We start from the raw sequence: 24765 nt of genomic DNA, 5'->3' as shown, positions 1-24765 counted from the left end.
GTATTGTGGAATAACTACAATGTTATTGATCTATGCTCAGTTTTCTCCTATCACAGCCATTAAACTGTAACTGTTTTAAAGTCACCATTGGCATGGTGAAATCCCTGAGCGGGTTCCTTCCTCTCCGGCAACTGAGTTAGGAAGGACACCTGTATCTTTGTAGTGACTGGGTGTATTGATACACCGTCCAAAGTGTAATTAATTACTTCCCCATGCTCAAACGGATATTCAATGTCAGACTTTTTCATTTTTACTCATCTACCAGTAGGTGCCCTTCTTTGCGAGGCATTGGAAAACCTCCCTAGTCATTGTGGTTGAATCTGTGCTTGAAATTCACTGCTCAACTGAGGGACCTTGCAGATAATTGTATGTGTGGGGTAAACATTTAAAAAACATAATTCCACTTGCACATTATGCGGTATTGTGTGTAGGCCAGTGACCCCAAAAAATCTCAATGTAATCAATTTTAAATTCAGACTGTAACAGAACAAAACGTGGAAAAAGTCAAGGGGTGTGAATACTTTCTGAAGTCACAGTCACAGACACAAACACCCCCCCCCCCCACACACACACACACACACACGACACATGTTCCAGTACATTTTACAGTCTTCCTCCCCCCGTCCAGCTCAGAGAACAGAACACGTACTGGCATGATTTATCATGGTGAATCACACAGGCCAATTATACGGCACGCAGAGAGAGGTGTTGCTTTTAACCAGGACACTGGCTATTTATAATGGCATGGGCGTGCACACACTCATTATAGGGCACAGAAGATGGTCACAATGGAAGGGTGGATGAGGGGTAGTGACTGCTTTTGAATGTCACAGGGAATGTATCCTCTTATCTAAATGGCTGCGGCGGGTCTATTGAAAACACCATTAGAGGACCATTTTAGAAGGAGACAGAGAGGCCCTGGACCCTCTATACGTAAAATGTATGCACGCATGATTGTAAGTTTCTTTGAATAAAAGCATCTGCTAAATGGCACATACAGTATTGTTATTAATATTATTATTATTATTATTATATATTAGAAGGAAGGAATAGAAAGGGGTGTTGAAAATCATTGGTGTTGTACTGGTTGGTACACTGGGACATGAGAGTAGTAGAGGGGGTTGAGACGGTGGTTGATATAGAGGCTCAATTTGCACTGAAGAGACATGTTTCATCTTGTTTCAACAGGCCAAAAAAAAGTAATGTTGAGTACTGAAAAAGCAACTGTCACCGACATGAAGTCAATGCTCTATTACGTATATCACCAACAGTCATACATCTGAGATCAACCATGGCAATTTCAGGATAGCCTATCAATTAATATCATAAAAGGCTGTGGTGGGTGGCATCAAATAAATATGAATATAATAACCAACCTCCCAACCATGAAAGGGATACTCTGGAAAAAAGAGATGCTTCTCTTTACCTTCACAAACTTCTGCTTAATTGGCTTGTTAAACTCTAATTAGTCTAACAAGTTGCAGGAAAAAAAATAAACACAAACATAATTATCATATCAAATACATTAGCTGTTGGGGATGATAGACTCATTTGACAAACACTTTGTTCTTCTGGTTTTCTTTAAAGCTTTTTTTCCACGTGCCAATCATGCTGCTCCATGCATCAGAGGGAAGTGTGGAGAATTGCTGCCTCATCTACCCTAGCTAAATTCAGGATTGAAATATATCTGTTGTTTGTGACAATGATTCTGTATTTAAGTGTAGCTGCCTCATTTTGAATAAACTGTGCTGAATAAAGCAGCATTCTCAAACCATCATCACAAATGCCGTTGATTTTTGCATTGACCAGCATATAGGTTTGATCAGCATTGAACTGCATATAGCATTGACCAGCATTGACCAGCATATAGGTTTGATCAGCATTGAACTGCATATAGCATTGACCAGCATTGACCAGCATATAGGTTTGATCAGCATTGAACTGCATATAGCATTGACCAGCATTGACCAGCATATAGCACTGATCAGCATTGACCAGCATATAGCACTGATCAGCATTGACCAGCATATAGCACTGATCAGCATTGACCAGCATATAGCACTGATCAGCATTGACCAGCATATAACATTGATCAGCATTGACCAGCATATAACATTGATCAGCATTTAACTGCATATAACATTGATCAGCATTGAACCACATCCTCATGTATTCAAACTCCCTCACAACACAACTCCTACAAATAACAAACATGGAATTGTTGAATATGCTAGAACAAAAAGGTGGAAAATTACAACAACAGGATCAAGATCAAGAGACAAGGCCGGTAAGAGGTAAGAGGTAAAAGCCTAAGGGGGATGATCTGAGTGACTTCATTATCTGACATGTAAGAGCACGCGGTGCTGCTGTACCCACAACTGTTGCCACGGCAACCCTCTTGTCATGTCAGCTGTGTCTCATCTTGAATGAATGGAAACCTGAGTGATATGTGAGGGCCCTCCCCCAGGAGTATGGGGCGGAGTGGTAGTGCGTCAGGCTGCCAGGCAGCCAGGACACACCCACGGCAACCAGGGCTGTTTGTTTGTATCCTCCATGCCAGGATATGGTGACGTTGACGCTGGCTGGCTGGCTTCCTACAAGACTCTTATGTTCTCATCGGAGGGACAACATAACAACAACAACAACATAGCAACTCCTCCCTGTGCTGTGTAGAGAGACACCTCTGGAGCTGGAGGATTATATTTCCTGTAACCTCTATCAAGGAATGTTTGTCTCTGTGCAAAGCCTTGTTTGGAAAAGTAGGTATTGAAATGCAGTTATCCGGATCATGCTGCTTTTGTGACACCTTGATAGGGGCATGAATAGAGGCAGGTGGAAACCAAGCAGATCAGAATGGATAAGACATAAGTAGGCCACCTGAATGTATGTGCTTGTACTTGAGGAGTTCACTGCCTGTGAGCAGCAGTCTCTCCTATATCTGCAAACAGACCTTTTTGCTTCCACTGTTTTTCCTCTTGATGTCCTCCATTCTCTTGAGTGCAGATAGGAGGGATGAGGGGATGAGGAGGAAGGCACGGCAGGTTTCCATGACAACAGCTTTTTATTTGCTCTTCCTCTATGGCGTTGGTGGAGAGGAAAGGGTCTGGCAGAGATATTAGGCAGAGAGACAGGCTGGTGGGCCGGGGTGGGCAGGCGGGGGTGGAAGCTGGCTTTGTCTAGAACAGAATGTCCTCTTTGTACACACCCCTCCCTGTCAGCCAACTTACCGACACGCTGCTTGTTTTCCAACACTAATACCCCAGCAAACCACATTGGGACTGTTTGGCCCACACCAGCCCAACATGGGCTAACCCAGCACGGGCAAGCCCACACCAAGCCCAACGTGGGCTAGCCCACACCAAGCCCACACAAGCCCAACATGGGCTAGCCCAGCATGGGCACGCCCACACGAACCCCAACACTGGCTAGCTCACACAAAGCCTAGTCTAGACCAGACCAACATGGGCTAGCCCAGCACAGGCTAGCTAACACCAAGCCCAGCTTGTCAACTACTTCATAATGTAGAAGCGGGGACTCATTTGAATATTTGTGCATGGATTGCATACAGTTCTTTTTGTGTAACCGTTACTGAAAGTGTTGTTCCAGTTTAAAGGGAAATTTCACCTTGGCTCTGGCACTGTATATAGTCATTACTATATTAACAACATTATGTTTTGTCATAAACATAAACAATCACCACACCACAAGCTAGAACAAGTGAATTTGAATTTCACCAGAAGAGTTTCAACTTCCTGTGTATTCCGGCACTCATAGTGAATGCACGATGCACGGCGGGGCCAGAGCAGGAAGCACCGCCCCACACCAAGCTGTGGGGCAGTGTATATCTAGCAATGAATATGCCGATAGGAGCAGAGGCGCAACTTTCACTGTGGACTGGGGGGACATGTCCCCCCCACATTCTGAAATTGCATTTTTGTCCCCCCCAGTGTTATCATTGGAATGTGATACAAAAAGAGGCAACGGTGTGCTTTAGGACCATGTGGACGCCTCCGAGTGGACGGGTAGGCTGTTTGGAGTGCTTACCCGACTGGATTACTATTATTATATATATATTTTTTTAAGTTGTCCTCCCCACTTCTAAAACCAAAGTTGCGCCCCTGAATAGGAGCATTTACATTTAACATTGCTGAAAGATGTCCAATTGCTCTATCGAAAAAGGACAAGCATATCTACACGCACACTAACATATACTGCAATCAGTATAGCATAGAGGCTTCACGAAATGCCACAAAGCAGGACTACATTCATTTTCAGATCTCGTCCACTCCGTCAATACACCGGATGCGGTCAGTGGGTGTATCAAACCCAGACACGCCTTCTTGGTAGCCAATTATGTGTGAAACACATCTCACTGACTTAGTAGTGCCTCGGACACCATTAAAACAAACCCAGAATCATATTAAGGTGAAATTTCCCTTTAAGTGTTCTGTTGTGTAACGCTCAAAAAAATATATAATAATATTATAAAAAAATACCTACTATGTGATAACAACAACTTGCATTGTAACACATTTGCTAAATAGGTCAAGACATGAAAATTATACAATTTATGCACTGAGTTAAATTGTGATAAATACAAATCCTATTAAATAATAGAGAAAACTGATGAATTGGCATAGAGTGGGCTGCCCTGGGCCAATGCCTTGGCGCTAATGTGGAGTGGATGAGTAGGGCACATTGCCCCAATGTGGGCAGCCGACATGGGGCCAATATTTGAACCTGCATTTTTGTTCCTCTCTGATAGAGGGTTGATGCTGACCGTGGAAGACTTGGTGGACTTTGGAGTTTCAAAATAAACCTTTTTGCAATAATTCACAAGGACAAAACACAATCTTGAGTATCCATGTAAACGTTTAATTCAACATTGTGAAATATTCAAATCAATTGATTCAGGGGTTTGAGCATGTCATACGGCATTCAAGTTCCTCACTGTATGGGTGTCAGTATCTTCACAGACAGATGCATCTCAGACAAAGTACACAGGATAGAGGGGCTCAGTGAACGGGGTCTGGACTCTGTGGAGGAAGATCATTCTGTCAGATGTTGAAGAAGGACAGAGTTCTTGCACTGTGGTCCAGGTACACTCCCAATACTACTATTGAGGGGCGGTAGACAAGTGGGCCTATGGCAGTAGTCTTCATATTATTGTGCCAGACAACCCAGCCACTGCAATGACTCTCCAAACCCCAGGACTGATCACTGCCTCCAAACCTCTCCTCTCCTGCAGATCCATTTATATGAGACAGCTAGAGAAACACGGTCCCCGCTGTTTTATATCTCCAGGTAGCAGGTTCCAGACAGACCTTCTCTACACAGCACCTGGGGGTGAGTGGTAAATCTGTATAAGTGACAAGGAACAGATTTGGCCTCACAACTCCAAGTCACCTTTCTGTCCCCCTCAGACAGATACACGTTTTTATTAGCTGTGTGTGTGTGTGTGTGTGTGTGTGTGTGTGTGTGTGTGTGTGTGTGTGTGTGTGTGTGTGTGTGTGTGTGTGTGTGTGTGTGTGTGTGTGTGTGTGTGTGTGTGTGTGTGTGTGTGTACTTACAGGTTCCTTCCGTCCCTTAGCAGTTTGATATAGGTCACATGGACCATGACTATTTCTTGCACATGCTCACCCACACATCCTCACTCAAATGGGCACAAACACACACATACACAGAGGCATGCACAGATTTCACACACTGCATACACACACACACACACACACACACACACACACACACACACACACACACACACACACACACACACACACACACACACACACACACACACACACACACACACACACACACACACACACACACACACACACACACACACACAAACACGGATAGTCTGTCTGAGTTAAGCATGACTCACCTCCTCTTCACCTGGAGTACTGCCAACCCTCTCCAGCCTCCACCCCCTTCATTTGCGTGAGCCCTTCAATTCACTCCAGCTCCACTGTAGAGCATTTCAATAATTACTATTAGCTTTAATCACTAGTCTTACACTTAGGGGTAGGGACCGCAGCATGTCCCTGAACATACTTCAACACACTTAATACATTGATTTATTGCATTGAGCCTGCTGTGAATGGGCTTTCTAAGGTGATTGGGGAAAAAATGCAAAGCCCTTTCCAGGATATGCCTACATCTCAAAAACAATGGTTGAAGTTAGCTTTATATTGACAAGTGAAAATGATCAGTGCAGTGCTGAAATCGGGGAAGTGTAGCATCCAAGGCATCAGCTGTGGTCTCCACATAATGACAGAATTAGAGGTCTACTAATAGCTTTGACTAGTCACGGCACAGCACCACTTGGGAGAATCTTTGGGGAAATTATCCAATTTCCACCATGGAAGATCTATAAAGCAGAGAGGACACTGAAAGGACTATCCTCTTTTTCTCTGGCTGTCTACACCCCCCCACCCCCCTCTCCTTCCCTCTCTCTCCCTAATCCATATTGCCCCCCGGAGACACATGTTTCGAGACTCCTACACATCTCCACACCACCACTATCCGTCCACCTCCACAAGCAGCATGTGGACAAACCCAGAATAACAATGTGATCTTATTTTACCTCTTAAAGAGACAGGGCCATGGTTTGCATCAGGAGCTGCTATTTCAGCTGTATATCTGAACGTTTTCAACATTGGTAGATGTATTCTTCTCTTCTGGGAGGTGTGGTCAGTGTAATATAGCTTAAAGGGGGAGCAAATGTGAAAGGCATGCTATTTATGTGATTGGTGCTTGTACTTTTGTTACATACAGTGACTTCTGATTGTACAACGTTCTTGAATTGCAGTGGCAAATGTTCCTTTGCAACCATGAAAACCTTTTAAAATGGACAAATACACTGAACAAAAATATAAACACAACATGTAAAGTGTTGATCCCATGTTTCATGAGCTGAAATAAAAGATTCCAGAAATGTTCCATACGCACAAAAAAACATATTTCTCTCAAATTTCGTGCACAAATTTGTTTACATCCCTGTTAGCGAGCATTTCTCCCCTTCCAAGATAATCCATCCACCTGACAGGTGTGGCATATCAAGAAGCTGATTAAACAGCTGAGGACAATAAACGGCCACTAAAATGTGCAGTTTTGTCACACAACACATTGCCACAGAGGGAGCATGCAATTGGCATGCTGACTGCAGGAATGTCCACCAGAGCTGTTGCCAGATAATTTAATGTTAATTTCTCTACCATAAGCCGACCTCCAACATTGTTTTAGAGAATTTGGCAGTACGTCCAACCGGCCTCACAATCGCAGGCCATTTGTAACCACGCCAGCCCCGGACCTCCACATCCGGCTTCTTCACCTGCAGGATCGTCTGAGACCAGCCACGTGGAAAGCTGATGAAACTGTCAGAAACCGTCTTAGGAAAGCTCATCTGCGTGCTTGTTGTCCTCACCAGGGTCTTGACCTGACTGCAGTTCGGCGTAGTAACCGACTTCAGTGGGCAAATGCTTACATTCGATGGCCACTGGCACGCTGGCAAAGTGTGCTCCTCACGGATGAATCCGACTACAACTGTACCGGGCAGATGGCGTCGTGTGGGTGAGCAGTTTGCTGATGTTGACATTGTGAACAGAGTGCCCCATAGTGGAGGTGGGGTTATGGTATTGACAGGCATAAGCTATCCACAACAACACAATTGCATTCTGTCGATAGCAATTTAAATGCAAAGAGATACCGTGACGAGATCCTGAGGCCCATTGTACTGCCATTAATTTGCCGCCATCACCTCATGTTACAGCATGATAATGCACAGCCCCATGTTGCAAGGATCTGTACACATTTCCTGGAAGCTGAAAATGTCCAAGTTCTTCCATGGCTTGCATACCCACCAGACATGTCATCCATTGAGCATGTTTGGGATGCTCTGGATCGGTGTGTATGACAGCGTGTTCAAGTTCCCGCCAATATCCAGCAACTTCGCACAGCCATTGAGGAAGAGTGGGATAACATTCAACAGGCCACAATCAATGGCCTGATCAACTCGATGCGAACGAGATGTGTCACACTGCATGAGGCAAATGGTGGTCACACCAGATACTGACTTGTTTTCTGATCCACGTCCCTACCTTTTTGTGTGACCAACAGATCCATATCTGTAAATGTTATGTTTATTCATTGTTTAATTAAAGTACTGGGGGTAAGCAAATTGGCATGTCCCAGTAGTGATGTGTAGAGTTGTAGTGACAAGTTGTAGGGATTAAGAGATATATTATTTTGAATGCAGTAAAGTGAACAAAAATATTGAATATATTATAAGAATCTATAAAAACAAAGGAGGCTATTAAAATAACTATTTTTGTCCCTCAGTTTTATGTCATAGGTAAATGTTAAAGCCTTGATAATCACTCATTACAAAGACATACAATGATCTTGAGCATTCCTTCCAGTGGCAAACTTTTATTGGCTAATCACACCCTTTTAGTATGTCATAAATTTGAGGATTCCATTGATAATTGGTGTGTCTAAATCAAAGTGTCACTTGGTGTTAGTCAATTTTAATGAACGTTAATTACATTGTGAGCAAAATGATTAATCATATCACTTCAGTAAATTATTTTTAAAGGGTTTAAAGACATTATATTAGAGAATATGTGGCCTCCGTTTAAGAAAATCCTCGATAACCTAAACATTTGAATTAGTATTACCATCATAGGTGTTACTACTCGTAACTGGTGGCACAATGGTATCATAATGGTAAAAATGATTCTGCCGTATTAGTTGATTTAGAATGGGAAGATGTACCCAAATACATTTAAATAAATTATGTTCATTTTTTCCAAAATGCCATGCCCAAATGCCACCGCAATTCAAGAATGACCATTGCTATCCTATTTTAGCAGAGGTCTTGTTTTTTCTTTCGTTGTCCGTTTTGACATGGCAGTGGTGCTCAGAACCAGAGCAGACAGTTCTGTTGTGTGGGATAATCAGTATGAGTTAAGCAACACGTATGGCAGCCAAGCCTGAACACATCCAGGTTCACACTGACTCTGCAATGCTGCATTCACATAATAACAATCAACATCTAACAGAGAATCCACTGCCAGGACACAACACTATCTGCTGCAGTCAATAAACTTCTGGAAGAACTGGTCCAGGCAGCTAGCACTTACAGCAACCCCCTTCATCTGACTGTATGTTAGTGCAGCTATACTAGAATGAAACATTCTGTTAATCTCATCTGCATTCCATAGGCTACCATTAATTGAGGTTGCACAGACACACATACTAATAGATAAGTTTAAATGTGCACGTTTTGTGGCATTCATCACTCTTCTCTCACATTATTTGAATTATTACTAATGTTTTGGGGTCCTGAGTGAATAATGGGACATTGTGAACCAGCCTATAGCTGAGAGAGAGAGAGAATGAGGAGGCGGTGAGGCAGTCAGCATTGGGTGGAAAACCGTGGTAACGAACAGGAAGCCGCAGAGCGTGTAGGAGGTAAGGCAGAGGATCGCAGCACTCACGTTGGCCCGGCAGCTCTGGTATTTATAGCCTGGCTGTGGTCGGCACCAATATGCTCCTCTGTCTTGTGTAGTGCAAGAACAGCAACATTGGAGGGGCTGCAAAACTGTCGATCTGATCAGACAGGTCTGGTGAATAGGTATTTTGAATGGCATGCTTATCTCTGGCATGTTTTATTCTGTTTGGGCCCTTGCCTTTGGTTTGTAGACTTAATGTAGCCTACATACAGTAGCTTTGGCTTATTTCAGAGAACAAGTGAAAATGTAAAATCCCTATCTTCAGGAAACATGCCCCCCAGGTATACCTCCATTTTCTCATGTCCATGTGCACCTCATGGTGCCATCCCAGACCCCAATGCAGCGAATTGAGAAGTAGCACCCTGGCTCAAATCACAAATAAATTAAAGGGGAAACTGGCTTGTTCTGCCCACAGTGCGTCCTTTCTCTCATTTGAAACAAAGCAGATGTCCTTTCTTGGGTTAGTTTAATATTTGCTCGAACTCAGGTTCCTGCAACTGTCAGTCTAACTCTTACACCAAGAGTAGTCAAAATAACATGACAATAATACCACACGTCTTAAGAGAATGATTGAAAATACAGTAGACCTAGCCTACACACAAGATTTTATTTTATTTGGCCTACTTGTCCACAACAGGGTGGTTATGATGTGAACTATACTGTTGCTTTACCGCCACCCACTGGACTGCGGAGAAACTACTCGAGGCATGCACACACACAACTTGAGTTATTTATTCATGACTCACACAGATGCTCATAAACAGGGAGGGGAAGGGAGGATGACGCAATGCAGAAAGAATGGCGCCAAGTGCAAACCGTAAAAAACCTTAGTCTCCCGAATACAAGCCTACTAATCTCACGTATGAATCAACAATGGGAGTGATGTTTACATGCTCCTCTCCAAAAAAAACTCAAGACGGAATTGGTTAGTGAAAGCTCGAAACGTCCACGTCATCAGCAACAAGAAGCTGGGTACTTCTAACTCAGTCAAAGAAACCAAAAGTGGACTTGTGTTGATTTTCTGTGTGTCCTCCGCCCAGAAAGAATGAGCGCTTCATGCGTGGATATGTTATCCAGTGAGAGCTTTTGTTCCTAACCCGCTGGTCCAACTCAAAGTGTCATAAAACAAAATGCAATTCCATTCCCCAATATTAAACATATTTTCACATGACCCTCCCCTTGTACTGTAAAATAAATTGAACATCCTCTCCCCGCTTTGAATTAACTCAAAATTATGTTTATGACCAAAAATAACAATAACTGTAGCGACCCTGTGTTTATCAATGTGGATATGGTCACTTCAGTATGCTTTTGTGGCACTGTCGATGCCACACAGGACTACGGGCCAGAAGATTGAGAGTTTGCGGACCTCCACAAACAAGCTCACTGCTCACCTGTTTCATTACTTTACTATCAGAGCCGACTGCAGACAATGATCAGCTAGGGGGAATCAGATTTTATACATTTTGATTCAATATTTGCAATGATATAAAATATATGCAACTCATTTTCCACCAATAAGTTTCTGTGCCAATGCACCACATAACCACTAAACAAAGCATACCGACTTCGGGCACTTTATTAATATCACAGTTTGCATTTGCAACACCACAATAAAGAGACTATGTCAATATCGACAAACAGAAAATAGATCCCTCCCTACCTTGTAGGCTTACCCAATATCGAAGGCTTGGATTAATAATCTCCAAATGTCAAACTTTTTGGTGTTTTGTAACAGATGTCTCTTTCCATTCATCAGTTGGCCACTGCACAATTTGGATTAACTGATTGACTTTATTTATCAGTTTAAAAAATACATTTATAGACAATGATTTTTCAAAGTGACTGGGATTGCACAATAAAGTTGGGATTTATTTCCATTGTGGTACCTATTTTTTACACAAATACATATTCAATTTCATAAATACAGACACATTACAAAGATAGATACAAAAGATGCTCAACCTCCAGATAAGTCTGAGGGGGGAGTTTAAGTACAATTCTTACAAGATTGTTTGACTGGTAACTTATTCTTTAGATGTTTGGGACTCCTGGTGAACCATGATATGCATAATCAAAGTGACATTGGACTAGTTCACTTGCCAGAGTCTTTAGGGTGTCTATAGCTAAGTTTCCATCCAATTCGCGACAGATTTTCATGGGAATATTCTAAAATCTTCATAAAAACATTTCAGAGTTTAATTTAGGAAAATGAAGCGCCGATTTTAATTTACAAGACATTTGAGAAATTTAACGGACATCCATATGCATTCAGATCGGACCTGGAGCAGACAGCTCCATCAATAAACGAGGGATGTTGGCCAAATGAGCCACATTAACGTGTCCTTAAAAACAGCTATAACAATGACAAAAAACACTATTCTTAAAATAAAATGAAAATAGAAAAATGAACCTCACATTTCAGCTGTCAGAGATTTGAGTACTAAATGTATCAGGGCATTGCATACATAGGCTTAGGTGTCCACTGTATGATATAAATATTTTAATAAATATATATACAGTGCATTCGGAAAAGCATTCAGACCCGTTGACTTTTTTCACATTTTGTTACGTCACAGTCTTGTTCAAAATTTATTCAATTATTTTTTCCCCTCATCAATCTACACACAAAACCCCATAATGACAAATCGAAAACATGGGATTTAGAAATGTTTGCAAATGTATAAAAAAAAAATTAAAAAAATTATTTATGTACACTACTGTTAGAAATGTTGGGGTCACTTAGAAATGTCCTTGTTTTTGAAAGAAAACCACATTTTTTGTCCATTAAAATAACATCAAATTGATCAGAAATACAGTGTAGACATTGTTCATGTTGTAAATGTCTATTGTAGCTGGAAACAGCTGATTTTTAATGGAATATCTACATAGGCGTACAGAGGCCCATTATCAGCAACCATCACTCATGTGTTCCAATGGCACGTTGTGTTAGCTAATCCAAGTTGATAATTTTAAAAGGCTAATTGATAATTAGAAAACCCTTTTGCAATTATGTTAGCACAGCTGAAAACTGTTGTGCTGATTTAAGAAGCAATAAAACAGGCCTTCTTTAGATGAGTTGAGTATCTGGAGCATCAGCATTTGTGGGTTTGATTACGGCTCAAAATGGCCAGAAACAAAGGACTTTCTTCTGAAACCCGTCAGTCTATTTTTGTTCTGAGAAATGAAGGCTATTACATGTGAGAAATTGCCAAGACACTGAAGATCCCATACAACGCTGTGTACTACTCCCTTCACAGAACAGCGCAAAGTGGCTCTAAACAGAATAGAAAGAAGAGTGGGAGGCCCCAGTGCACAACTGAGCAAGAGGACAAGTACATGAGTGTCTAGTTTGAGAAACAGACGCCTCACAAGTCTTCAACTGGCAGCTTCATTAACTAGTACCCGCAAAACACCAGTCTCAACGTCAGCTCCGGGATGCTGGCCTTCTAGGCAGAGGTCCTCTGTCCAGTGTCTGTGTTCTGTTTCCCATCTTAATCTTTTCTTTTCATTGGCCAGTCTGAGATATGGCGTTTGCTTTGCAACTCTGCCTAGAAGGCCAGCATTCCAGAGTCACTGTTGACGTTGAGACTGATGTTTTGCAGGTATTGTGTGTAGACTGCTGAGGGGGGGCAATTGAATCAATTTTAGAATAAGGCTGTAACGTAACAAAATGTGGAAAAACGGAATACTTTCCGAATGCACTGTATATAGCCTATATAAAGGAAGAGAAGCTTAGGCCTAACCCCAGAGAGATATGCCAGGGGCATGCTACAACACTGAGATGTCTTTATGCCAGATGGCTACAGCATCTGCGATTTAGATATAGACGTGCAGAAGGAGGCCAATTCATTAAAATTCTATCTAAATGTTTTTTATAAAGACAAGCATTATATTGTTAGATTATAAGAGTAACTCTAGTAGGCCTGAAACAGACTTCCTCACCTCAAGTTCAAGTGTTGAGCCAGTTGGAGCGCCGGGGCACACTGCCTTCATATCATAGTCATGCAGTAGCTAAAGTTTAATAATAGCCACACCATACCAAGCCTTCACAAACGTTTCTAAACTTTATTAGGGTAATATAAAAAGTAAGTCAAGCCATTTTTTATAGGGAAAATATTAGTAGAAGGGTGAATGTAAACCAGGGTCAAAACACACTCCCTGTGCCCAATAAAAAAAATAAAAAAAAATATTTTGGACCACTGTCAATTTAGATGTCGTTTACTACATGCTCCGCGCACTATATGTGGTTCCTTTGGCCCACACTACAGCACAGTTGCGGTAATGCTCCAATGTTGGATGCCAACCGCCCCAAAAAAACATTAAAGGAGGCCGCTAGCTAGGGAACACCGGTACAGTAGTATTTTCACAACTCCTCCGTCATCCTTTTGAAAAAGGTCAAAGGTAATCGTTTTTAAATGTTTGCATGCTTTTTCTCCTTAGAGAAAACAATCGCTGATTCACAGGGGGTGTGGCAGACTTCAAAACTTTTCCACAAAGGACACTTCCTTGTCAAAATGAGGCTATCGTGGAGGGGAGGACAGTCGTCCGTTTGCCTACTAACGAGGACGGAGGATGGACATTTTCCAAATGAGAAAACCCTAGCGTCCTTTTCCCCCGCCTGCTTTCCCACAGTTCTGGTAACGTTACGGCGAGGGAAGTCGCTAGCTAGCGTAGCCAACCCAACTCTTCGTGGCACTATAAAATAAAAAAAGAACACCATTTTTGTCAACTTTGGCAAAGGGTAAAGTCTACAAAACGCAGTCCACTCTGTTACAGATTCTATTTTTGGAAAAAGAAAACTATATGGCGATCAAATGTTTAATCAATATTTTTTTTGTGCAAAATGTCGGCCAAAATCCATCTTGCTCCGTCTTCTCCCACTGCCGGCCAATGGGCTTCCTCTCATCACCATATTTGGTAGTGAGTGGAAACGCCAAACGGATGCTTCACATTTATACATCCGGTGCAGTATCTACCTAGTCTGTGGCACATCAAATTGTATTTGTCACATGCGCCGTGCAATGCTTACTTACAAGCCCTTCACAAACAATGCAGTTCAAGAAATAGAGTTAAGAAAATATTTACTAAATAAACTAAAGTGAGGTCAATATAAAAAGGCTGGATGCCCATTTGATTAATTGTTCCACAGTCTTATGGCTTGGGGGTAGAACCTGTTAAGGAGCCTTTTGGTCCTAGACTTGGTGCTCCGTTACCGCTTGCCATGCCGTAGCAGAGAGAACAGTATGACTTGGGTGACTGGAGTCTTTGATCATTTTTTGGGCCTTCCTCTGACACCGCCTAGTATATAAGTCATGGATGTCAGGAAGCTTGGCCCTAGTGATGTACTGGGCCATACGGTCAAGATGCCGAGCAGTTGCCATACTAGGATGCTCTTACATTTAAGTCATTTAGCAGACGCTCTTATCCAGAGCAACTTACAAATTGGAAAGTTCATACATATTCATCCTGGTCCCCCGTAGGGAATGAACCCACAACCCTGGCGTTGCAAGTGCCATGCTCTACCAACTGAGCCACACGGGACCTCTTGATGGTGCAGCTGTAGAACTTTTTGAGGATCTGGGGACCCATGCCAAATCTTTCCAGTCTCCTGAACTGTCTTGGTGTGTTTGGCAGTGGGCGCGGAATGTAACATGTAATAACAGCGGTCTGCAGGTAGATCCTTTTTTGTGAACAAAATGTGTAATTCACACTCTGACCTGTGAATGGCAGCGATACGCAACAAAGCGTCTAGTATACCGGAAGACCACACGAAGAAGAAGAAGAGCTCATAAACAGGAGCCATTTTAACATCTTTCTCAGACGGCGCCAAACTACACAGAGGTGAGTAGAGATCCACCCAATTCTAATAATTAGCGGGGGAAACATAGGCCTACTAAAATTGCATTGTTAATTTCGACCCTGCAATTTGCGTTCCTATGGGAAGTTATTGTCTTTGACAAATACTTGCTAGCCAAAGTTAGCTAGCTCTGCAATTTAGACAAGCTAACGTTTACTCGTCGATTAAGGAGATTAGATTAACGTTAGCCTTTTATTAACGTTACTCGACCCCATTTCGCATGTAACTTGTCCTTCAACCTTACTCTATTTTGAATGACAGTTTTTACTCGTATTTTCACTATTTGACGTTACAGCTGGATGGTATTTCAAAGTCGATCTAAAAGCAACGTTAACCAGCAACGTCAGTTACTACATTCCCTACAAAATGGCCGTTCGCTACAGTACTGTTAATGCACGCTGCTAGCTAGCAAACCGTCACCTACGTTAGCTGGCTAAGATTTTGCACTGCGTGGCAAGTAATGTTACTTACTGCCGCTGTTTAGTTAACTTTAACTACCCTTTAATACGCTAGTTTACGTTGCAGGATGGGCAATATCTGGGCCATGTGTACCGAGTGGCTTGAAATGGCTAATTTGACTGGTTTGGCCTGCTAACGTTGGCTAACTGGTCTGGCTTTGTTTGGGACTGGGAGCTGTGGGTGTTTGTCTAGCGTCGCTATCTAGTTAGTTAATCGCCATCTTTGAGAATTTCCAACATTCCAGTGTAACTAGCTAGTTGGCCAGCTAAATTATACATTATGCGTAGCTAACTTTACTGCACGGGTTAAAACATGGCTACTCCACGCATTTGAAAACGAACCGATGGGCGGAAGAAAATGGCGTTCTATCGCTTAAAATGTATGGCATCGTGGTGCCATCCGCATGTGAAAGCCAGTTGGTGCTTTTCTAAGTTTTTTTTACAGGACTTGGTCACATTCTTCAAACAGCGAGCATGTGTTGCCATGCTCAGATTTATGAACTGTTTGTAGGTCTTACTCTTAAATTATTCCCTTCTAGATAATCCAAGATGTCTGACGAAGGGAAGCTTTTTGTTGGAGGATTGTGTTTTGACACCGATGAAACTTCACTGGAAGAGGCGTTTTCAAAATATGGAAACATTGCTAAAGGTATGTTGGATCCAGATCGGGGATTTTTATGCCATTGTCATCTTTGGGCGGGCCGAAAAAGAAAAAAAGATCGAGTACAATCGGGATGGAAAAAAACATGTGAAATTAAATGACTAAACTGGACCTATATATATTTAAATCTGATAACAATCACCAATATAGCTAGTCAGTGAATTTAATTCCAAAACCAATGAATTTCAGTATTCATTTTATACTTGCGCAAAATGACACATTAGCCATGGCAAAATGCATGTAATAGCCGGAAATGTGGTGTTAATGGTTCAAAGATGATTTTGGGTCTGGTGTTATACTTTGTGTTCAATGTTATAGAACAGCTTCCGTGGAACACAAAACATTATAATTCATGAGAATGTTCAGCATTTACCATTGCTGAGATCTTATTTTCAAGTGATGGAAAAGGTTGTCGACAGTTAAATGACAACCCCCCCCCCCCCCCCAATCACATTTTGTCCAATATCTTAAGATTGGGTTGTGCATATAATGAAATTCAGGGTGATGGAACACAGATTATTCGAATAAAATATACTTATGAAATTAATATGCGTATTAGCAGTACATGAGGAATTACAGTAATTTAAGATCAGTTTTAAATTATGGTGGCCATAATCACAAATCTTAATGCTTTTTATGTGAAATGATTTGTAACAATTTCTGTAATTACTTTGTATACTGTTTAAATAATAATAATAAATCCAACCAATGTCTGTTTAATGCAAAAAAAATAATTGATGTTAAATGCATGTAAAAACAAATGTTTCCTGGTCTTATCTGATATAGGTGAGACACTCCAGAACACATTTCCCTTTAAGAAACATCTGTTCCATGTAGTGAATCTGTTATTCAATGTGTTTGTATGGGCAAATAGTAGTAAGGTCAAGCATTTTCCATTAAATTGATTTGTTTTCTAGTCTTATTCTAAATCAAATGGCTAAATGATCCTTGGTATGACTTGCAAATAATTCCATATAATTTAGAACTCTTTCCCCTGCCATAGTATGATGGGTTAAGCTAGATATGTTTTGCATGGGCTGCTTCTCAATCTGCTGATATCGCCCTTCTGCGGTGAAGGGTGGCAGAGCTAGAGCTGGTTTTGTCAGACCGTGAGATTCTAAAAATTGGTCTTCTCACAATCGTATGTTGTGTCCAAACGCTTTGGCCTACAAACTACTGACTAATCAATTAAAAGATGTCACGAACACATTGGTGTCTTAAGTGGGTACAGCCTCTATTGCTGACTTCCGTCTTTAGTGTCTCACCGGTTTTGGATGCACACTAATATACCTCATTGGAAAGTTGAGACACTCGAGAACACAATGGTGCTCTCTGTTTTGCTCTGGTGCCCACAAGCCTCGTCTGAAAGTCCCTGCTATCAGTCTTACGATAAATGAAGTGTAAGGATTTTAGTGCCTACAATAAAGCGATAAATGCATGTAAAAATTGATGTTTTTCCTGATCCATTTTATAGCCACTAGACACTTAATTCAATGACCGAAATAAACGTTTGAAATATTTTCCATCCAAGGATGACTGTGAAATGCCCTCAGGACCAAACTACTTAGCAATATGTCACTAGTATTAGTACCAATTTTGCAGGTTTCACAAAAAGGGTTGTCCCACAGTTCAACCTTAGCAGGACACTTGCTGTTCATTTGGGCTCATAACATTTACATTTAAGTCATTTAGCAGACGCTCTTATCCAGAGCGACTTACAAATCATAACATACATTTCATGAAGTACAGTATTGATACTTTTAGACATGGCTAACTACTGCATGTGTTAAAAATATTTATGCATTTTGATGCCTACGTTGGAATGTAGAGAGACTAGATTTGTTTACTGCTGTTTGTAGAACTCTCGCATAACGTCAGTGTCTCGTCACCCAACATTTACACCTGAGAAATTCTCTCGGCGCCATAACAGAATGTATATAATTGCAGGAAACAAGCTGAAAATCTGCTTGTGGCAAAAATGGTTGGTTTAAATGTAACGACAAAATTCAATTGTCGCTGACCGCTCCCCCTTTGAGCCAGAAAACACCCATCTGTTTCTACCTGTGCAGTCTAGAGTGGACTTTGGCCATATTGTAAACTGACTCTGGCCAGTTTACAATTGGCTCATTCATCCCCTTCTCCCCTGTAACTATTCCCCAGGTTGTTCCTGTAAATGAGAACGTGTTCTCAGTCAACTTACCTGGTAAAATAACGGATAAAAAAATTAAACTGTCAATATTTTGAGTGGGTGGTTGACGTTTTGTTTTTCAGTCGACGTTGTCAGAGACCGTGAGACGCAGAGATCCAGGGGTTTCGGCTTTGTGACTTTTGAAAACCCAGAAGATGCCAAAGACGCAATGGCTGCAATGAATGGCAAGGTGAGGGGATGGTTTCCCAGACACATGCATATCTTTGACTGACGTAAATCATTGGTATTATAGATTTTTCCCCCCCCCTCCTGTTTAGTCGGTCGATGGCAGGATGATTCGTGTGGATGAAGCTGGCAAGTCAGGAGGAAGATCTGACCGCGGGGGTGGCTTCAGGGGTGGTTCTGGTGGCTTCAGGGGCGGATCTGGCGGCTTCAGGGGAGGCAGAGGAAGAGGTAAGTGGTTAGCGTCCATTTGCTCCATGTCACACCCCTCCTTTTTAGTGTTTAACTTGCTCCAAAGTGAAGGTCCTTTGACTGAAATCCTCTTAATTTTGTCCTAGGTGGTGGAGGTTATAGTGGGGGAGAAAGAAGCTATGGTGGGGACCGCAGCTATGGTGGGGACCGCAGCTATGGCGGGGACCGCAGCTATGGGGGTGGCGGGGACCGCAGCTATGGTGGTGGCTACAGGAGTGGTGGTGGTGGTGGAGGAGGAGGATACTCCTCTGGGGGTGGCAGCGGAGGTTACAGAGAGGCCAGGTAAGAATGTTGCATAGTTTAGTTCTCTAAGTACTAAGTGATCAGTCTCCTTGTTTTAATAACATAGGATTTAAGCTACAGAAGTTATTTCTAGGATAATCGTGTACCTGAGCCGACATGTATTTTCCTTGGTTTCTGTTAACCGGCTTTCATTTGTCCCCCTTTTTAGGAGTGGAGGAGAAGGTGGTTATGGTGGGCGCTCTGGGGGATCCTACAGAGACAGCTATGACAGCTATGGTAAGTATAATGATGTAGCCTAGTTGTTGCCATGATCTCACTGTTAGTACGAACTAGAAATGTTTAGGAGGAACTGGACATGATTGCATAGACTCCCAGAACGACCCCTGTAAGACTTTGTTGCTCAGAAACCGAAAGCTTGTGCCCTCTTGGATTAGTATGTTAAAATACTCATGTCTGCTCAAAGAATCAAATATTTCTTTGAAACGATGGATATCCAGCCCTCTACCACACTATCCAAAAGCAGAAAGACATTCCTAGATTTTTTCACTCAGTTTCCTTTTGAAGAGGCATAGGTTCTTTCAATGCCCTTGTCCTGGTGCTTTCCTGTTGCAATGATAACTGTGGCACAAAATATAAATAGGCTCTAGTCTACTGTGAGAAATGTCAGAATGCTGCAGTGCCTTTACACTTGTGCCTACTTCTTGTCCTCAGCTACACACGAGTAAAAACAAAAACAAACTTCCTGATTGCAAGATCGTCCCATCGCTGGCTGTTTTTTTAAAGATGCGCTCTTCGAAGACTTTTTTTTTTCTGTTTGTGGTATCTGGTTCTAGTGTTTTCTTTAACAAATCAGCATCTTTAGTCCTTTTTTATCGTGTTGAAAGTATTCTTCAGGATCTCTGTCCTCATGGCAGTAACTGAAATCCTGTAGCATTTAATTACTGTAAGCCTTGATGCTCAGTAAGGGTCTGAGTACCTTAAGCTCAATATGCCCTCCTGTTGCAGGGAGAATGCACTGGGAGAATCAAATTTGATAATTTTATAAAAATGCCTTTGTTTGCAATTAAACCTGTTTCTACTGTTGAATCGTAACCTGTTCAACACAGCCTGATAGCTTCTAAGACAAATTCAAACTTGACGATGTTCCTGCTCAATCGAAAGACTCAAATATCAGTAGCGACATGTTTCCATTTAATCTCATTTTAACTGGAGTTGTAGTGAATTCTGGTCTTTAAAAAATTAGATCTATGAAATTTACACTAGAAGCTGGAAAAGCTGTGATTGTGCTCTAAAGACATTTTGCTCCTTCAGTTCTGTAATGCATTCCTTTAGTGTAGCAAGGTAGGAATGCTAAGTGGGAGCACTGGTTTCCAGCAGACCGCCTTGATATTGCTAAAGATTTGTCAATACTCGGTATCCAAAGAGTGAATTACTTTGACTGGTGAACCTACTTCAGCTCTTTGAGCTGTATATTAGGTGTTAGTTGCAGCCTTCTGCAGTTGGCCTAAGGTACTTTGCTCTTTGCAAACATGTGCATAATATGCTGATGGACTGAACGTTCACTCTCAATGTTACTTCAAGGATATGTGCTCTCTGTTCTGTTAACCAACACCTAAGATTTTTTTGTATATCCTGGCTTCATGAAGCCTATTAAACAACTCCGTTGAAAATGCTCTGATTTATTGTGCCTTCAAAGAACTATAGCCTGTTCACTAAGCCAGCTGAATGTTATGTAATGTTAGTGGTAGTGAGGGATTTAGTAAGTGGGTTGAGCGAAATGATGGCATAGTCTGCTGGAAAGCAGGATTTCATTTTGAAAGGGTGGCTGGGTGTAAGTCTCATTTAGGAATATTGGGAGGTCCTCTGAATTAATACTCAGAACATGCTAAAGGGTCTACCCTGATGCTGAAGCTAGTCAATGTACGGGGGGCTGGGGGTATTGAAGCAGAATAGAAATGAAATGTCATCCTGGTGCTGGCACTGGTTCTTTTATAACGCTTCATTGCGCCCAAGAGCTCTACTATCGTTTTGGAAATCAACAAAGTCCTTGGAGAATGAAGTGTTGTGCCTACCGACATGTGAATCCTCTCTGGTGAATGCTGCTCTCTTGGCTAGTTCATAAGTGGATATAGGCCAGTAATGTGAGGTAACGACTTTTGCTCTCCTGTTCGCATCCCTCAAACAGTTCTCATTTTGATGTCCATCTTATCTACCTTCAACTTTGCCCAAGCACCGCTGTCACTTCCTCAGGCCCTAGATGTTACTGTTCAATACCCAGAGTTGCATGAGAACGTCCAGTAAAGTATCCAGTTTTTGGAGAAACGTTTCACCCTGTCCCCCATTAGACCGAGGGGACTACTAGAGCCTCTGAAAAAAAACATTGAGCTTTTGCAAATTCCATGAGCAGTCATTGCTAAAGTATCCCTAGTGTAAAACACAATATTCTCCTACGTTTGATCCATCTGTGAAACCAGTGTTTTGTACTGTTCTCCCAGTGATTGCAAAGTTGTCTTCATCTTAAATTCTAGACTCACCTTTTTCTTGTCAAGTGTGTCACTATGTACAGTTTAGTATAAATGTCTAGCTTTCAAAACTTGTGGTTAATATTGTCTAATGCTAAAAGTCAATGCTGTTCAACACATCTAGTTCTTTGCTAGGTTGATATTGATAAGCAAATGCATGCCTTGTCATTGTTGCCCTCAAGCTGTACTCAAAACTAATTACCCTTCTCGTTACACGATCAGGTTAAGCGTTGGATGTGAGCAACTAACTCGAGGCCTGACTGCGACTGGTTCCTGCCGATGCTTTCTAGGTGGGTGTCCTCTGGCATGGCATGTGTACTGAATACCTTGCCGCTGAATTCATAGGCCCTGTTTTGTGTTCCCCCTTCAATATGAAATCACTGAATGGATTGGTGAAAGCAGTGTTGTGGAACCCTACTTTCATCTGTCCTTTAGGCAGGTGGCTTATCACTGTAAAAAGGGTTTTTGAATTTATTAAATCAGTTCATGTTCAATCCTTAAATCTATTAATCTAAGTAACCTAATAAAAAATCCTGATCAAAATCTGAGCTAAAGAGCAGGTGTTTGCTTTTCGGGTCTGGTGGAAGGTTGAGCTATCATGAGATGTCCTGAATCTGTTTTCGCAAACATCTGAACGGTTTGGCCTACAAACTATAAAGACCAGTCTATGGACAGGGGAGACTCAAACACTTCTCTTTTGCCCTATGGCCCTCACAAATGAATTGAAGTATGGAGGGTGTGTTACTCTGCACAGGTGTGGCTAATGCCTGACAGAACTACGCCCGGATAGGTATTTTGTGTTTCAGTTAACTGTCAGTTGACAACATGGCATGCAACCATTGGTTGATGCATGCGTAGTCTGAGCAGGGGAACACTACCATAGGCTACAGCCATTTGGACGCATGAACGTGTATTAAATCGTTTACAACCTACATTGTCCTCAGGTCAAATTTTTGTGCAGTTGCGTCTGTCGAAAGATGGACTGTTTAAGGGGCTTTAAGTCAGACCACCGTCTCTTGTCATTCATCTGGCAATGGATAACTCCCATTGGAGAGAAACCTTGCAGCAAGGTCTACAAATCACCTTGAATAATAGATAATTACTCATTAGTTGTAGTTCAGATGCACGGACTTGACATTTTGTGGACCAGCCTTAATTATTAGCAGTATCATATACTCTGCATGGTACAACTGACTTGGTTTACAAATCTATCAGTGCTGTGTACAATAATCCTGTCATTTACTGTTTCTTCTCGTGCTAATTGTGACTTCTATTCCAGATTCAGCACAGGATGGCTTGCCCTGAAATGGCAAACTGCTCCTTGGGAGGTCGCTACCAGGAGAGATCTTGAAGGCTGAATTAGATGTGCTGCTGAACTGGACCTGGGGCGTGTTCAGCAGGATGCAGCGTCTTTGAATGATGCGATGGAAATATGCCATGTAGAACAAACATTACACTGACAAGTATAGTAAGGAATCCTGTCTGCTTTATTCATGGCATTTCTATCTGCTTTGTTAGACGTTTGGCACCTGACCGTGGCCCTGACTTTAAGACCAGCCTTAAAATGGGATTGGAAATCAAATCTGGTACTAACATGAACAATACTGTCATTTTGCATGCTAATTAAATGCTGTATGCAGTTGCGTGTATTCATGGAAGCCAGGCTACACAATAAATAAAATTCAAAAAACACATTTTAGTCTGTTTCAAATTGTTTCTTCAATTCCCCAGAAGTTGACTGTATTACAGGAGAAAGCATCGAGCGAGCTAAACACCGCCTCTCTATGCGTAGGTTATCTGATGCTGTCTGGTCCAAATGAGTATGACATTTGCTGCCTGTAACTAGCTAACGTTGCCCATGAATGGAAGCTAGGCGAGTAAGAATTTTAGCCAGGTAGCCCAGAACAAATAAGTGTGTACTACATGACATGGTGAGACTGCTTCGTCAACATAGTAAAGGGTGGCACTGTGGTTTCTCTACAAGTAGGGTGAGTTGACGTTTTTTACTTGCATGAACACGCGTGCGGACAATCAGAACCATGGACAGCCACATTTGGCTTACGTTGATTGGACAATTTTTGGGGGGGATGTCTTGTCACTATTAGACTAAGCAGAGGTGCTTTGATGAGAAAAAATGGTGCTGGAATAGTGGAGGCAGTGCCTGTTTTCTTTGCGACTTGAGGAACTCGGGTTCTAAATTGTTTTAGTTGTCTGAAATTAAGTTGCTTAACCATGCTGTAGGTCATGTTAGTGTACATGCAATATGCTCTGGACTTCACTGGACAGAGGTTGCTATGTGGTTTTGTGATTAAACAAAGATGTAGTTGAATTTATTCTGCAGCTGTCTTCTCAGCCTTTAGTCAAGGCATATGAATTAACAGGTTATCGAGCAAACACACTTATCACAACACAGGTTGTGGTTTTAACCACACACTGCTACTGGCTGTATGTAACAAGAAACATGTGATACCTGTATTACCAGTATACATAACTGACATTTTTTGGTGTTAAGTCATCAAATTAACTTAGTTGGTCAACTATTTTTTTTAGAACGTTTTTGCTTCTGTCTTTATTATTTTGTACAAAGTGTGCAAAACAAGACACTCTGGTATATTTGTTATAGGACATTCCTTTAATGTCAACATTTAGCTATGTTGTAGTACAGGACACTAAGATCTAACACTTGTTTTTTGAGGACCTGATGTTGGGAACAACTAAATGATTTGACCTTCATTGAACCAAAAAATGCATCGACTTAAATGAGCCCACGGCACGGGCAGTTATACTTTTGTTTTTACTCATCAGTCTAGTTGATGCTACAACTTAACATGCATGATTTCGCGACCATTGACTGATTAAAAGCAAATCGAGTTGAATTGA

At 41.7% G+C, this 24765-nt stretch overlaps 1 protein-coding gene across 5 annotated transcripts; it reads left to right on the top strand.

The window, feature by feature from the left end:
- The first annotated feature begins 15225 nt into the window (after positions 1 to 15225).
- cirbpb (cold inducible RNA binding protein b) lies at positions 15226 to 23577 on the top strand. Of its 5 annotated transcripts, XM_071345061.1 has the most exons (8): positions 15226 to 15362; positions 16376 to 16485; positions 18769 to 18875; positions 18964 to 19099; positions 19207 to 19402; positions 19572 to 19639; positions 22108 to 22175; positions 23165 to 23577. In XM_071345061.1, exons 2-7 carry the CDS (start codon positions 16386 to 16388, stop codon positions 22110 to 22112), a joined length of 612 nt encoding a protein of 203 aa, XP_071201162.1. In that variant the 5' UTR covers positions 15226 to 15362; positions 16376 to 16385; the 3' UTR covers positions 22113 to 22175; positions 23165 to 23577. The 5 variants fall into 5 exon arrangements, with proteins under 5 accessions (XP_071201162.1, XP_071201160.1, XP_071201158.1 ...); XM_071345059.1 differs by lacking the exons at positions 22108 to 22175; positions 23165 to 23577 and adding an exon at positions 20075 to 21033; XM_071345060.1 differs by lacking the exons at positions 22108 to 22175; positions 23165 to 23577 and adding an exon at positions 20075 to 21033 and having other exon boundaries at positions 15344 to 15362; positions 16348 to 16485.
- The last annotated feature ends 1188 nt before the right edge of the window (positions 23578 to 24765 follow it).

This window comes from Salvelinus alpinus, chromosome 16 (assembly GCF_045679555.1).
Source record: "Salvelinus alpinus chromosome 16, SLU_Salpinus.1, whole genome shotgun sequence".
In the NCBI taxonomy this organism is placed as follows: domain Eukaryota; kingdom Metazoa; phylum Chordata; class Actinopteri; order Salmoniformes; family Salmonidae; genus Salvelinus; species Salvelinus alpinus.
The sequence above is the reverse complement of the archived record's forward strand: the minus strand, read 5'-3'. Positions and strand labels throughout refer to the sequence as shown.

What these genes read in the sequence shown, in the direction of transcription:
- cirbpb (XM_071345057.1), top strand. Translation starts at nt 16,386, where the DNA reads ATGTCTGACGAAGGGAAGCTTTTTGTTGGAGGATTGTGTTTTGACACC. An exon ending in ATATGGAAACATTGCTAAAG is followed by an intron (nt 16,486 to 18,768) that starts GTATGTTGGATC and finishes TTTGTTTTTCAG; the next exon opens with TCGACGTTGTCAGAGACCGT. An exon ending in GGAGGTTACAGAGAGGCCAG is followed by an intron (nt 19,403 to 19,571) that starts GTAAGAATGTTG and finishes CCCCCTTTTTAG; the next exon opens with GAGTGGAGGAGAAGGTGGTT.